Below are 13,975 nucleotides of genomic sequence, written 5' to 3'. Positions count from 1 at the left end.
ATGGCATCTCATTTTAAATACTCTTGCTCTGCTTTTCACATACAGTTTAGTTTCAAAGTGTGTGGCACAGTACTTGTCTTGCTAAGAATATCGTCACTGTAACTTCATCCTCTGGTTGTTTTAATAGCAAGTTTTATCTGTCAACAGGAGAATATTAAAAAGCGAGCCTCCATATCCTCAAGAAATGAGTGCTTTAGCTAAAGACCTGATTCAGCGTCTTTTGATGAAAGATCCCAAGAAAAGATTGGGATGTGGTCCACGTGATGCGGATGAAATCAAAGAACATCTCTTTTTTCAGGTGAAATTTATTGAACAGATGGTTTTATATGGCCTGCTATTTGCAGGGTGCTTGGCATTCTTCATGAAATGAGTGAACATGGCCCCTTTTGGAGACATTTGCTCCCTATCTTCACATACACTGTACCTTTTTTTTTTTTTAGATAGCAGGGACCCTGTAGGAATCCTAGGATCAGAATTCTCCTTGGAGGGGCATCTGGGTGGCTCAGTCAGTTAAGCGTCTGACTTTGACTCAGGACGTGATCTCACAATTTGTGAATTCGAGGCCCACATCAGGCTCTCTGCTGTCAGCACAGAGCCTGCTTGGGAGCTTCTGTCTCCCTCTCTCTCTGCCCCTCCCCCGCTTTCTCTCTCACTCTCTCAAAATAAGTTAACATTTAAAAAAAAAAAAGAATTCTACTTAGAGACACCTAAATGGTCTTTTTCTGCCTAAATGAAGTGAGAGTGGGGAGGACCATAATGGCGTTCAGTCTTCCATATGCTTATTGGTTCGAGTTTTGAGTATTGGTTTCTATTTATGATCTTGAAATTTAGGCATATGGACTGAAGAAGCTTTTATTTTTTACTTTTCTCTCAGTTCACGAGCCATTCCCACCAGTGTGTTTTGCCCTTTAGACTGATTTCATGCTTTCTCCTTTTCTCAGGAGCAATCGCAGAAAATTTTAAATGTGCCTATTTCTCAGTTACGTATCTGTAACATAGACTTATTTATTTATTTATTTATTTACTTACTTACTTACTTATTGCTTATTCTGAAGAAACCTAATGAGACCATTCTACAGAGCACCAATACATCTGCTTCACTTAGTTTGCTCACTTTAGTAAAACGAACAAAAGAACTCCAAAATTTTAGGTACCTGGGGGAAAAGAATTAAATTGGCTGAGTTGGCTAGCTATTTAAGTCTGAGTAGTCAACCCAGGATACCATGACCTCAGTTTTTAAAACCCTGAACTTAGGACTTATAAAAAATTTCATCACCTCAGTAAGCATGACTTAAATATTTATGGTCTAAAGGGACCATCCGGGTTTTATTTTTATTCTGCAAACTGAGCTTTTACAGTATTATCACCAGAGCAAATGAAAACGCCTAACATAACAAAGGAAAACTGCCCTAGAGTAACCTCTGTGTTGTCTATTGTTTTTTAAATCTAGAAAAACAAGTAATGGTTGAGAATAAGAATTACCTCTCTGTATTTCTTATCTTTTTTGTGTGTGACGCATTTTTAAATTTTGTTTTAGAGAGAGAGAGAGAGAGACAGAGCACGAGTGGCCGGGAGGGGCAGAGAGAGAGAGAGAGAGAGAAAATTCCAGAGGTTCCATGCTCAGCATAGGGTGTGACAGGGGGTTTGATTCCACAACCCTGGGACCATGACCTGAGTCAAAATCAAGAGTTGGACGCTTAACCAACTGAGCCCCCCTCTCTGTATTTCTATACTCAAAAAAAGAGCACCAGTCTCTCAGTTGTAACCCGTTTAAAAATATGTTACCACACATCTTACAGAAGTTCAGTAACAAATACATTTAGAATAAAATTAACTTCTCAATGTGTACATTTCATAAATTAGCATGGCTTACAAAGATTAATAGTTGAACAAACTATTTCAAATACCTTGTTGAGAAATGTGGCTGAAAATTTAACAATGTAAAATTCAAGAAAGTGCTCAAGCAAAATACCCTCATCATATTTTCCTAGGATCTTTTTCACTACAGTTCACTATATTTGTGAATATTACAGTATGTCTTTCATATTACGGAAATTTTTCTATGGCTTGAAATAGTAATTTTAGGTTCTTTAATGGCTTTGCTTTTTAAATGACAAGGACTCTTTAGGAAAGACCAGAATCCAACTTGTAAAGACCTAAATGGAGAGGACGTGGAGAGGAACATAACAGCGATCAATTTTCTACATACTAAACATTCTGCTAACAATATATTTCTTTAAATTACCCCTTTCCTCTAGAAGTTTCTCTTAATGTATGTATAAATAGCCAAGCACAAATCATATGCTTGTAATGGAAAACATTACAGCCACACGGAGGACAGAGCGCTAACGAGAAAATCAAGAGACTGACCCTTCCATGAGCTAATGTTTAAGTGAGAAGGTTAGTTCTTACTTTCAGGCTTCAGTTTCCACCTGGGTCTAAAGGAGATGAGCTAATTGGTCTCTAAAGCCCACGCTGGCTGAAAAACTTGAAGATCTGTAATCTAATGATTTTTTTTCTCCATTGCCTCCACAAGAGGGCATAATAAAAACATTTTTTCGTTAGTTGATTAAACTTCCTGAACGTCATCCACTGTCTCTGAAATCAGAATGCGTCTTACAATGGACAGCTTAACCATTCTACTTCATAATGCCTTTTCTTTCTTCATGGTACATGAAATCATGGCATATCTCACTATGAATGAGGACATCTTAGATTTGAAGAAATATGTTAATAGAATAGCTGTGGGATTTGATTCAATAAGTATTATCTGAGGTTGTTTTAAGTGACAGAAGGAGCACAAAGAAAATAGAGCACAGAGTTGGTTCTATTTATCAGACAATTGTCTGGCATGGGGGGAGAGGGGCTCGGATTATCCCATGGGGGAGACAAGAAGCAGTATTTAAAAAGCTAGGATACAGACTTAAATGAGAAAAGGGTGATTATATCAGTATGATAGGATCATTTAAACTTACAGACGTAAACAAGTGCATGACTTATAGTGAGTTTATTTTCTAGTCTGTCCAGATGACCAGGAGGAAGAGCAGGTCTAGGAAGAAAGCTACCTAACTTTGTCTCTAGAAAATAGGAATATTAGAGTCAGCATTCATATTCGTAGAGCATTGAAAAGCCCTTTGTCATCATTCAGTTTTATTTTGTTCTGGCCTCACACCTTCAGGACAAAAGTAATTTTTCTGTTTTCCCTGTGGGTGAATTAGGATATCCTGGTGCCCCCCGGAGGATACGGCCAGACCCCACAGTGACGGAAGGCAGTCTCCTCATTCAGGCATAGCATTGAATGCAGCAATAAACTGCAGTCAGAAAATGTGCTCATGCTTGGGAAAAAAACGTATTTATAATCATTGGTTTGAAAGATGTGCCCTTTCCCTGTTGACTAATTAAAACCCTAATCCATCTGTGTTAGTCTCAGAAAATATTTCCACTCTGCTGGTCTCTACTTTGTACCCATTTTCTTTTTCTGTTTCAGAAAATAAATTGGGACGATCTAGCTGCCAAAAAAGTGCCCGCCCCATTTAAGCCGGTCATCCGAGATGAATTAGATGTGAGTAACTTTGCAGAAGAGTTCACGGAGATGGATCCCACGTACTCCCCTGCTGCGCTGCCCCAGAGCTCCGAGAGGCTGTTTCAGGTAATCTCCAAGAGAGGGCGCTCCTGTGCGGCGGCCGATGTGCTGTGAAAGAAAAGATTAATTTTCCCATATAAGTGTTCTTGGCGTCTTTAAAAGCAAGATTCTCTAATCTCTTCAAAATATGGAGATGTTGCAAATTATTAACTGAAGCTTATGGTCTGTGACATAGTAGATATTACTTACATGTTCTTTTTTTTTTTTCATTTTTTTTTTTATTTTTTAAAATTTACATCCAAATTAGTTAACATCTAGTGCAACACTGATTTCAGGAGTAGATTCCTTAGTGCCCCTTACCCATTTAGCCCATCCCCCTCCCACAACTCCTCCCATAACCCTCAGTTTGTTTTCCATATTTATGAGTCGCTTCTGTTTTGTCCCCCTCCCTGTTTTGATATTATTTTTGTTTCCCTTCCCTTATGTTCATCTGTTTTGTCTCTTAAAGTCCTCATATGAGTGAAGTCATATGATTTTTGTCTTTCTCTGACTAATTTCACTTAGCATAATACCCTCCAGTTCCATCCATGTAGTTGCAAATGGCAAGATTTCATTCTTTTTGATTGCCGAGTAATACTCCATTGTATCTATATCTATATCTATATCTATATCTATATCTATATCTATATCTATATCTATATCTATATCCACCACATCTTCTTTATCCATTCATCCATCAATGGACATTTGGGCTCTTGCCATACTTCGGCTATTGTCGATAGTGCTGCTATAGATATTGGGGTGCATGTGCCCCTTTGAAATAGCACAGCTGTATCCTTTGGATAAATACCTAGTGGTGCAATTGCTGGGTCGTAGGGTAGTTCTATTTTAGTTTTTTGAGGAACCTCCAGCCTGTTTTTCAGAGTGGCTGCACCAGCTTGCATTTCCAAGTTCTTTACGTAAAGAAGTGTTGATTTTTTTACTTGAAATTTTATTTCTCTTCAGTTTCTTTTATAGAAAAATACAAGACTACTTCATTTTACCTCTAGCATATAAAATTGTCTTCGGTTCATAAAAAGTGTTGTCTGATTCTTTATCTTCAGTGAGAAATCTTAACTGTTTTCCAACTCCTAAAAAAGAATTAGGGAAGATTTTATACTGAGAAAAAGGTCTTTCTCAGACTTATACTATTAAATGGCATCAGAAAGCTATTAAAACCATTAAAGACTATTAAATGCTATCAGAGATTCACTTCTGGACCCCCATAAGTATACCATAAGTATGGCTTCATCTGGTCACCTGGGCTGTGTCTCTGGACCTTAATAACACTAATGTCTAGCACGTGGCTGAGCACATAGTAGATGTTTCAAAAATGTTCTTTGAACTAGTGAGTGTTCTAGCTTGAGCAGATTTATCATCTGTCATTATACCACTTTTGGTTCATTCTGGCATGTCGTTCTGCCATTTGATTTTTATTTCTTTTCCAAAACTCCATTTGAAATTTTTAGTCTAAGGAAATCTAATCAGAGTCAAATAATTGCTAAATTAGAAACTCGCTGTAGTGAAACTTGCTACTTTTTGAGCTTGAAAAATGATAACTCTTGGGCCCCTTTGTTTAATACCTTAACTGTACCTTTTTTGAGAAGCTAGTTGCGTTCCTAAGTGAACTGTCATCAGCAATGCGAAAGAACTCCATCTCCGAGTCAGATATTGGGGGTGGAATTGGACAGAAGGTTTTTCTGCCTTTAATTCTGAATTGGTTTAATTCTACCAGAAGATGGCATTATCTCCTTCGGAAAAGTTTGTCTCCATTGATTTGAAATCTCCATTGATTTGCATTTTAGATTGCAAATAAAATAAAATTAGATTCATCTCCACACATATTTGAATGTTTTTCACAGAGAGTGAAAAACATTATTACAATCTGGACTGTGCTAAACTGGAAAATTGCAAACCCTTGTTCCTTACTCTTCCTTTTCTTTCTTAGGGCTATTCCTTTGTCGCTCCTTCCATTCTGTTCAAGCGGAACGCGGCCGTCATAGATCCTCTTCAGTTCCACACAGGAGTTGATCGCCCTGGAGTGACGAGTGTCGCCAGGAGCGCAATGATGAAGGTATACATGTGCTTAATTAAATGATACAGTTATGATTTAAATACCAATGCTAATTAACATTGTCAAGGCCAATGAATTTAATAGGCTTACCATTTGAGTAAGGTGCAATTTTAAGAAATGAATAAATGGAAATAGCAATGTTTGCCCTAGAGAATTAGTCACATCCATTTCAATGAACTCCTTTTTACAGTGATAGCAAATTATATATCTTAAAAAATTATACAGATGAAAGTAGAAATGGTCTAAAGCAAGCTGAATCTTGGAAGCATATAAATATATTCCATGCATATCTATTAACATTAATAATGTTCTTTAGGGGTGCCTGGGTGGCTCAGTCGCTGGAACATCCGACTCCACTCAGGTCATGATCTCGTGGTTCTTGCGCTCGAGCCCTGTGTTGGGCTCGCTTCTGTCAGCACAGAGCCCACTTCAGATCCTCTGTCCCCCTCCCTGTCTGCACCTCCCCTGCTCATGCCCTCTCTCTCTGTCTCTTACACACAAAAATAAATATTAAAAGAAATAATAATGTTCTTTTACTCTGTTATTTATCCCTCTGTGTTCCTAGTATTTTCTTTTTTTTTTTTTTTAAGTTTCTTTTTATTTATTTTGAGAGAGAGAACACACAGTCGGGGAGGGGCAGAGAGAGAGGGAGGGAGGGAGAGAGAGAGAGAGAGAGAGACAGACAGAGAGAGAGAGAATCCTAAGCAGGCTCCATGCTGTCCGTGCAGAGCCCAGTGCAGGGCTCGAACTCCCAGACCGTGAAACCATGACCTGAGCCGATATCTAGAGTCAGATGCCCAACCAACTGAGCCACCCAGGCGCCTCAGTTCCTAGTATTCTCTTAAGGTAAATGATATTGGTTTCTTCTCAGGACTCCCCATTCTATCAACACTATGACCTAGACCTGAAGGACAAGCCGCTGGGAGAGGGAAGTTTCTCAATATGTCGAAAGTGCATACACAAAAAAAGTAACCAAGCGTTCGCAGTCAAAATAATCAGCAAAAGGTAGGGACCATTTCTGGCATCCTTTGGCATTCTTTTGTATGGACTCATCCTGGTCAAGGAATTCTGTAAATTAGGATTTTTATTTTGAAATCAGTGGTTTCTTGTAAAGCTTTTTAACCCTGGGTGTAGCCATTCAGCTCATTAGCTGATCCATTATCCTCTGACTCTAATAGATGTTTGCTGGTGAAGTAATCCATTTGGGACGTAAATCATGGCGTGACAGGCTTTCGAGTCTACCGTGAGGACATTTTCCGTGGCAGTGATAATCAGACTTGCCCCATTCATTTCGACAGCTGTTGCCATTCCTAATAGTTGTGTATCTGAATTTTTTTTTTCTGAAATTACTTAGCAGTTTGCTGGCAGCTTTTGGGAGCCAGCTAGTTGTTTTGGGAACTCATTATTACTTCCATGATTGTGTATTCTTACTACCAAAATGTCAGGCAAGTGAGGCACCCATTTCTTCATGATGGGCTCTTTTCTGACTCAGAAGTAATCATTTTCTCAGGAATAATGCATTACTTGTTCTGGTGGGTGGTATGATTCATTACTGTCATGGAAACCTCATTGTGATACTTGAACACTTACATTCTGAACACGCTGTAAATAAACACAAAACTAGGGCTGGGATAATATGGACATGAAAACTTGGTGAAGAAGGTACGTACGTGGAGGCTAATCACTTTCATCCCTGCAGGATGGAGGCCAATACTCAGAAAGAAATAACAGCCCTGAAACTCTGTGAAGGACACCCCAATATCGTGAAGCTGCATGAAGTTTTCCACGACCAGGTATCTCACACTATTTTCCTGTCCCTACTGACTCACACAGAGTTCTTTTTTCCAGTTGAGTTGCAACTGCCGGGGTCAGAGTCAGAGATAATGGGATACGACCCGGCCACCAGAGAGGGCAGAGAAGCTTCTTACCCACCCCCAAAACCAGTGCACGCTTTCACTTCTGCTCTTCTCACTCAGTCATGGGCATATGTGACATGGACGAAGGGCAGAGGGCAGGATGGGTCACAGCTGCTGGGCCTCCCACCGGCTCAGCTGCGGCCCGCCGCAGCTTAATCCCTGGACTTCTCAGTAGTCAGTTAACCGTCAGCCTTCGACTTTCTTTTCACTTCTAGAATAGGATTTAGAGTTTAAGCCTAGTTAATGCAAGCTCCAGAACAAAGATGAAGCAGAAGGGCAAGGGTACCCCCTTTCCTCTCCAGATGGCACGTTCACTCAGACCACAGGCCAGGTCCTGCTTTGCAACAGGACCCCGCGCAGAAGCACGTACCTCTGGATGTGGGAGGAATGTGTCAAGTCCGTGTCTCCTCAGCCCCTCCACCGCCAACCTCCATGACAATAGTTGCTCCATTGTTGACACATTTCCCCCTGAGACTGGGGGGGAAGACACAGTCCTACTTGAGACAGCATGCTAAGCACAAAAGCCGATACCAGTCCTGGATGCAGCTGACCCTAGCTTTACCAAAGAAGAAGCAGACTCAGAAGGGTCATGAGCCCTGTCCATGGTCACACAGCAGGGCCATAAGCATCTAGTCGGGAAAATCTGGGCCACCTCCACTGTGCTGCTGTAACAGCATGTCCTGGGTAGGCCGAGGCCCAGTTCTCCACCACACTGAAAGTCCCCAGAGCACTGGAATGATACAGCTTAGCCACAGTGACTGCCGCCCTTTAGTATTGCATACCTTACATGGTCCAGGTACCGGCCCAGACTCCACATGCACGATTCAGTCCTTATATAAGGTAACTCCACCAGGTGGGAAAACTGAAACTCTGAGAAGTTAAGTAACAGGATCTCACAGCTTGTAAGTGATAACGCCGGGCTCTGAACCCAAGCAGTCCGACTGCAGAACAAGCTTTTAATTACTCTGCTCTGCTGCCTTAGGGGAGGCAGCAACATGGCCCGGTTCTCCCAGCAGGTGAGCGAGCACCCAAAAATAACATCGTCATCTCCTTTCTCTTTGGCTCTCGTAGTCAGAAAAGGCAGGTCTTTGAGAGGAGGACTTGGAGGAGCTGCTCTCCTTGCTCCTACTGCGGCCACCTCATGGGGCCACCTGACTGCAGTGGAGGTAGTGAGTCCCCCATCCACTGGAGGTGCCTAAAAGGAGCCCGGACAGTCTCCTCCTGAAGATGATTCACATAACAAGTCAAGGGACTGGTGGATGACCTTCAACACCCCCCTCTGGTGTTTGCACTTGGGCCCAGCTCCATCCCAGCTCTTATGTTCTGGCAGATGTCAGATCTCAGGAACTGCATCCCTCCCTTGTTACTTATGCCACAGGTTAAATTTATTGTTTGCTATTTTTATATTAAAGAGTTACTGAATGTGAGTTGTCTCACGATGTGACCTTGTATCTGCTAGTACAAATATATAATCATTCTGCTGCCCAGTTGTTGATACCTGGGGTGATTTCTTTCCATGTTGGTGACACAGTTGCCTAGATCATCCCCAAGTACACACAGTCTTCTCTTTGACGGAGGGGTGAAATTGATTAGGGTGGGTCTTCAGCCCCTGGGTGTGCAGCATATAGTTCACTTTGTGTGCGATGATTTGTATTCGTTTCCTATAGCTGCTGTAACAAATTACCACATGCCTACACACTACCAATTTATAATCTCGCAGTCTGGAGATCAGAAGGTCAAAATCAGTCTCACTGCTATAACGTCTGGTGTTGGCAGGGCTGGTTCCTTCTGGAGGCTCCAAGGGACAATCCATTTGCTGGCCTTTTTTAGCTTCTGGAAACTGTCCACCTTCCTTGGCTCGTGACCCTTCTGTATATCTCTCCAATCTCTTGTTTCCATAGTCCCATCCCATACTGTTGGCTCTGATGGATAATTTAGACAGTCCTCCCAGCTCAAGATCCTTAATCACGTCCACAAAATCCCTTTGCCATATCAGGTAACATCCACAGGTTCTGGGGATTAGGACACGGACATCTCTGGAAGGCCATTAGTCAACTGTCTCATAAACATTTTCTCACTGTTATCTACGTTTTATTGGCAAGGGTCCTAAAGTTATAGAGGTTAAGTAGCATCCCCAAGGTCATAAGTAAGTAGCAGAAGCAGCATTCAGATCCAGGGTTGATTCTAAAACCTATCTTTAAAAAAATGTTTTAATGTTTATTCATTTATTTTGAGAGAGAGAGATAGAGAGCAGGGGAGGGGCAGAGGAAGAGGGAGACAGAATCCCAAGCAGGCTCCACACCATCAGTGCGGAGTCAAATGCGGGGCTCAAACCCACGAACCATGAGCTCATGACCTAAGCCCAAATCGAGAGTTGGACACTTAACCGACTGAGCCACCCAGGCACCCCTAAAGCCCATCTTTTAAACCATTGCATTGTTTGTTAGTCACTGGCAGATGTTTGTAACAGACCTTCAGTGTTGACCTGGTTTGTCATATGTAGAAACTCAAATTAGCTTGATCTCTGGTAGGCTGGAAGCAATTCTCTTATTAAAAATGTTCACCTTTTAAAATTCGCCCAGTTTGTACAGGATAATTATGAAGCTTTTTCTTTCGGGGAGGATTTTGCTAATTCGAAAAGAAACATATTTGTCAAGTGATGTTGGTTCTGTAATGCATAGCACCTGAATCTGGTGATTGGCTATCTTTCTTTAAACAACATGTTTGTGTTCATTTGAGAGCTGATACAGTTCCTTTGCTTTTCAGTGGCTCCTGAGTTATTTTCTTTATGGACATGTGTGCAAAGCATAGTAAATAAATAACTTTTTAAACTCTTTAAGATAATGCCATTGGTATCCAAAGCAATTATTTACAAAAAAAAAAAAAAAAAAAGGCAGTGAGTTATGGGTATTTGCCGTGGGTATTAACAAGGAACCCTGAAACTAATCTGTTGAGGTCTGACAGGAGGTTCAAAGTGACATCATGAAACACCTTTTTGAAAAGATAAATTTGCTATTCATTGGGTGTGTCAGGCCTCCCGTGGGCAGTTGCCCATTCTCTGTCATTAATCTTCTATATTATTTAAAGCAGACGATTTCACATTATTATCAGCAGCAGGTCACACTTGAAAAAGAAAGCTATGTAAACTTGATCAAGAGGGTTGGAATGGCATTCAAATGAAAGAATTAGTCAAGGAAAGGATATATAAAGATTTCACTGCAGTACTTGAAATTTTCCATTACCAAAATAGAATTCTAAAAAAGCCACATTACCCTTCGATTCTTTCCTCTAAAATATTACAGACTGCTGTTGATTATTTTACCAAGGGATTCTCTAAATGTATTGGTGATAGTTAATAGTCAAGGAATGTTTCATACATAAATACACTTCTCTTCATGAAAGCCCTCCACATTAATCTTTTTTCTTCTCTAGCTTCACACATTTCTGGTGATGGAACTTCTGAACGGGGGAGAGCTGTTTGAACGTATTAAGAAAAAGAAGCACTTCAGTGAGACCGAAGCCAGCTACATCATGCGGAAGCTCGTTTCAGCTGTAAGCCACATGCATGATGTCGGCGTGGTGCACAGAGACCTGAAACCCGAGGTATAAAGTGACGTGCTCTCTCGTGTAACTCAGCCTCGCCTCATTACCGAATATCCCCCCGAGTATGTGTGGGCTTTTCTTGTTTTGTTTTTAGGGCTTCCTGCTAAATAGATACTTGCAGATATCCTGTTTCTGGAATTTTTTTTTCTTTTCTATTTTAGTCTAAAATAAATTTGTCTTTTTTTTTTTTTTTTTTTTTTTTGCCAGCAGATCATCTTGAGGTTATATTTGTAAGTGTGAGAGCCTTTTATGGAAGAAATACTTTATGCAACAGTTGTGGGCTAAAAATAGCTATGGAAATTTTTGTAGCAGAAAATAATATCCCTCCTATATGTGTACCATTTTAGAGGTTTATTTTTTTAATGATGTATTTTGAAAGCTTGTTTCTCATTTTTGTAATCAAATTGATTAGCTCATGAATAGGAATGTATAGAATTCTGTTCTAAGTACTTAAACATAAAGAATTGTCTTGATTTAATTAGCCATACCATCCTTATATGTCTTTGCTCATGTACTGTCTTTATAGAATTGTGTAGCCATGCAAAAGTAGCAGCTTTTTATATATTTCTTCTGTCAAAAGGTTAGTAAAGAAGGTTCTAACTCTAGAATGTCCCTTTGTAGTATCAAAAATATGAAAATCCCCCCCTTTTAGGAAGTCATCAAAATAATAATGAAAATTGAAAAACAAAACCCAGTGATTTATAAAAGGACAACAGTGACTCATCCTTTACCATATGCAAAATTATACATATTTCCTCTTTAAAATAGATTCATTTGTAATTACCATGTGTTGATAAAGCATTTTCAAATATTCTTAAAATAATAATTTATTTGGAGTCTGTTTTTTGTGTTACACCACAAAAGACTATGTCTCCAAAAGCACCGTTTTTTTTTGTTGTTGTTGTTTTTGTTTTTGTTTTTTGCCTTTTTAAGTATCTTGGATCATTGGTAGGAAGAGGGTGTTTTAAAAATGGAATTCTGTGCATCCAAGTGTAATCAACTGATTCTAAAGCACATAAACTTCTGTCCCTGGACTTCCTATTACTGTTATCCATATTACTAGTAATTAATCAAAAGTGAACTGTGTTTCATGAACTTGCAACTGTGGTAGCTCTCCCTCTGCTTCCTTCCTCCGAGTTCTCACTCTCCTACAGAACGCCCACTGACAGTATGGTGCTCTGTACATTGGAGATTAGCAATCTATTTTTAAATGCAAAAGCACACCACTTAAATGTTTTCTTGATAGACAAGGAACAAGCATGTAATTTTTTTAATTGAAGAGATCTGTTCCATGACTGTATAGAATTCATTTTCACATGTTTTATTCTTTGATAACCGGCCATCTGTCATCCCATGAGTCTCAAATGATGCAACTGTCCTTTCCAACAGAATTTAAATTTGCCTTCCCATCTTACCCATACAAAGATACTTGTAGCTTCGTTCTTCTTGTTACCAACCTTTTCTTTCAAGTAGCCGTTTGAAATGAAGACATGTCAGATGAGTTAGGACATTCTACTATATTTATAGTCCTAAACCAACATAGATTCTGGAGAAATGAAAATGTGCCTTCCTACTAACATCTTCGTAATAAAATGACTTTCACTTTGACTTTTAAATGGCAGAGTATGTTACTCCCAGGCCCAAAGTGTAATCCCTTTCCCACTGATGTCGTATTTTAAGACCTGATGGTGTATCTTTTGGTCAATATTAATGTGGCATTTGCTTTCGGCATGGGCAAACTCCTAAATTCTAGGTGAGAAGCAGATAAACTTAGAAGCTAGCTGACATTCTTAGTGGACTGCTTTGTGCTTTTCAAACCGGTCCCCATCCTTAGAGATGAGAGACCAGTGACATCAGATGAGTTTCAGGGTGGAGCTTGAGAGGAGGCTGAAAGGCGGCTGCTTCCTGCCACTCCTGCCCATGCGCACCCAGCCCCATCAGGAGAGCCGAGAGGGGGAGCGCCCCCTCTCCTTCATTTCAAGAACTGCGGTTAAGGAAGTCCTCGCAGAGAATAAACGGAAACCACCTCCCAAGACTTGGCAGGCTCCGTGCGGACGGGGGCCAGGTGTGCCCCACGGTCCTCTGTACAGATCACAGTGCTTGTGCCGCAGAGGAGCTCACAAGTCATTCGCCGAAAGACTTGCCCGGAGCTATGGCGTGGGAACCCCAGCTGGGCTTCAGTTTTTATCCACATTTTATCCACATTTTAATTCCATCACACGTTCAGGATCAAGCATCCTAGGATAGAAAATTTAAGAAAACTTTTTAATCGTTTTGCTTTTCTTTCCCCCCACTTTATCCATTTTTAACTTTTGGGTGGAAGGTGTAGAAGATGTTTTTTTCTTTGTATGAATGAAGCCTTCTGTGATGTCTTTTATTTTAGCGGGAATAATATTAACGAAAAAAAAATGATGTTCCAGATCTGAGGAATAATTTAATGAACATAAAGACATAACAGGTTTCGTCAGCGTGTCTGAAGACAGTATAATCAGATTCGCTTACCGTGGCTACTAGCTTGATAGACTAATAAAAGTGATGATCATGCCTCAGTACAGTTAGCATTTATTAAACATGTGATAAACACGAAAACAATACAGTAAAAGCTTAGTGACTGAGAAGGCTTGGCAGATGAGGGATTCAAGAGAACAATGTTGTGTGCATAATTGAGGAATAATATCCATAAGCATCCAAAAAATGTTTAAGTCTTAGCTGTTTTGGAGAAAATATTCTGAAATGTAATGTATGCCTTTACCATGTCTT

At 40.2% G+C, this 13,975-nt stretch overlaps 1 protein-coding gene across 10 annotated transcripts in view; it reads left to right on the top strand.

Moving 5' to 3' along the window:
* Positions 1-13,975, top strand: part of RPS6KA5 (ribosomal protein S6 kinase A5) — a 194,090-nt gene that overhangs the window by 149,598 nt on the left and 30,517 nt on the right. For all 10 annotated transcript variants that reach the window (XM_047864085.1, XM_047864081.1, XM_047864083.1 and 7 more), the window contains 6 exons: positions 148-298; positions 3,488-3,649; positions 5,571-5,696; positions 6,568-6,701; positions 7,396-7,489; positions 11,045-11,215. In XM_047864085.1, coding sequence (XP_047720041.1) covers positions 148-298; positions 3,488-3,649; positions 5,571-5,696; positions 6,568-6,701; positions 7,396-7,489; positions 11,045-11,215 — 838 coding nt within the window. The remainder of the gene's footprint in view (positions 1-147; positions 299-3,487; positions 3,650-5,570; positions 5,697-6,567; positions 6,702-7,395; positions 7,490-11,044; positions 11,216-13,975) is intronic.

Source organism: Prionailurus viverrinus, chromosome B3 (assembly GCF_022837055.1).
Source record: "Prionailurus viverrinus isolate Anna chromosome B3, UM_Priviv_1.0, whole genome shotgun sequence".
NCBI classification, from domain to species: Eukaryota; Metazoa; Chordata; class Mammalia; order Carnivora; family Felidae; genus Prionailurus; species Prionailurus viverrinus.
This window is presented reverse-complemented; position numbering and strand designations above follow the sequence as displayed.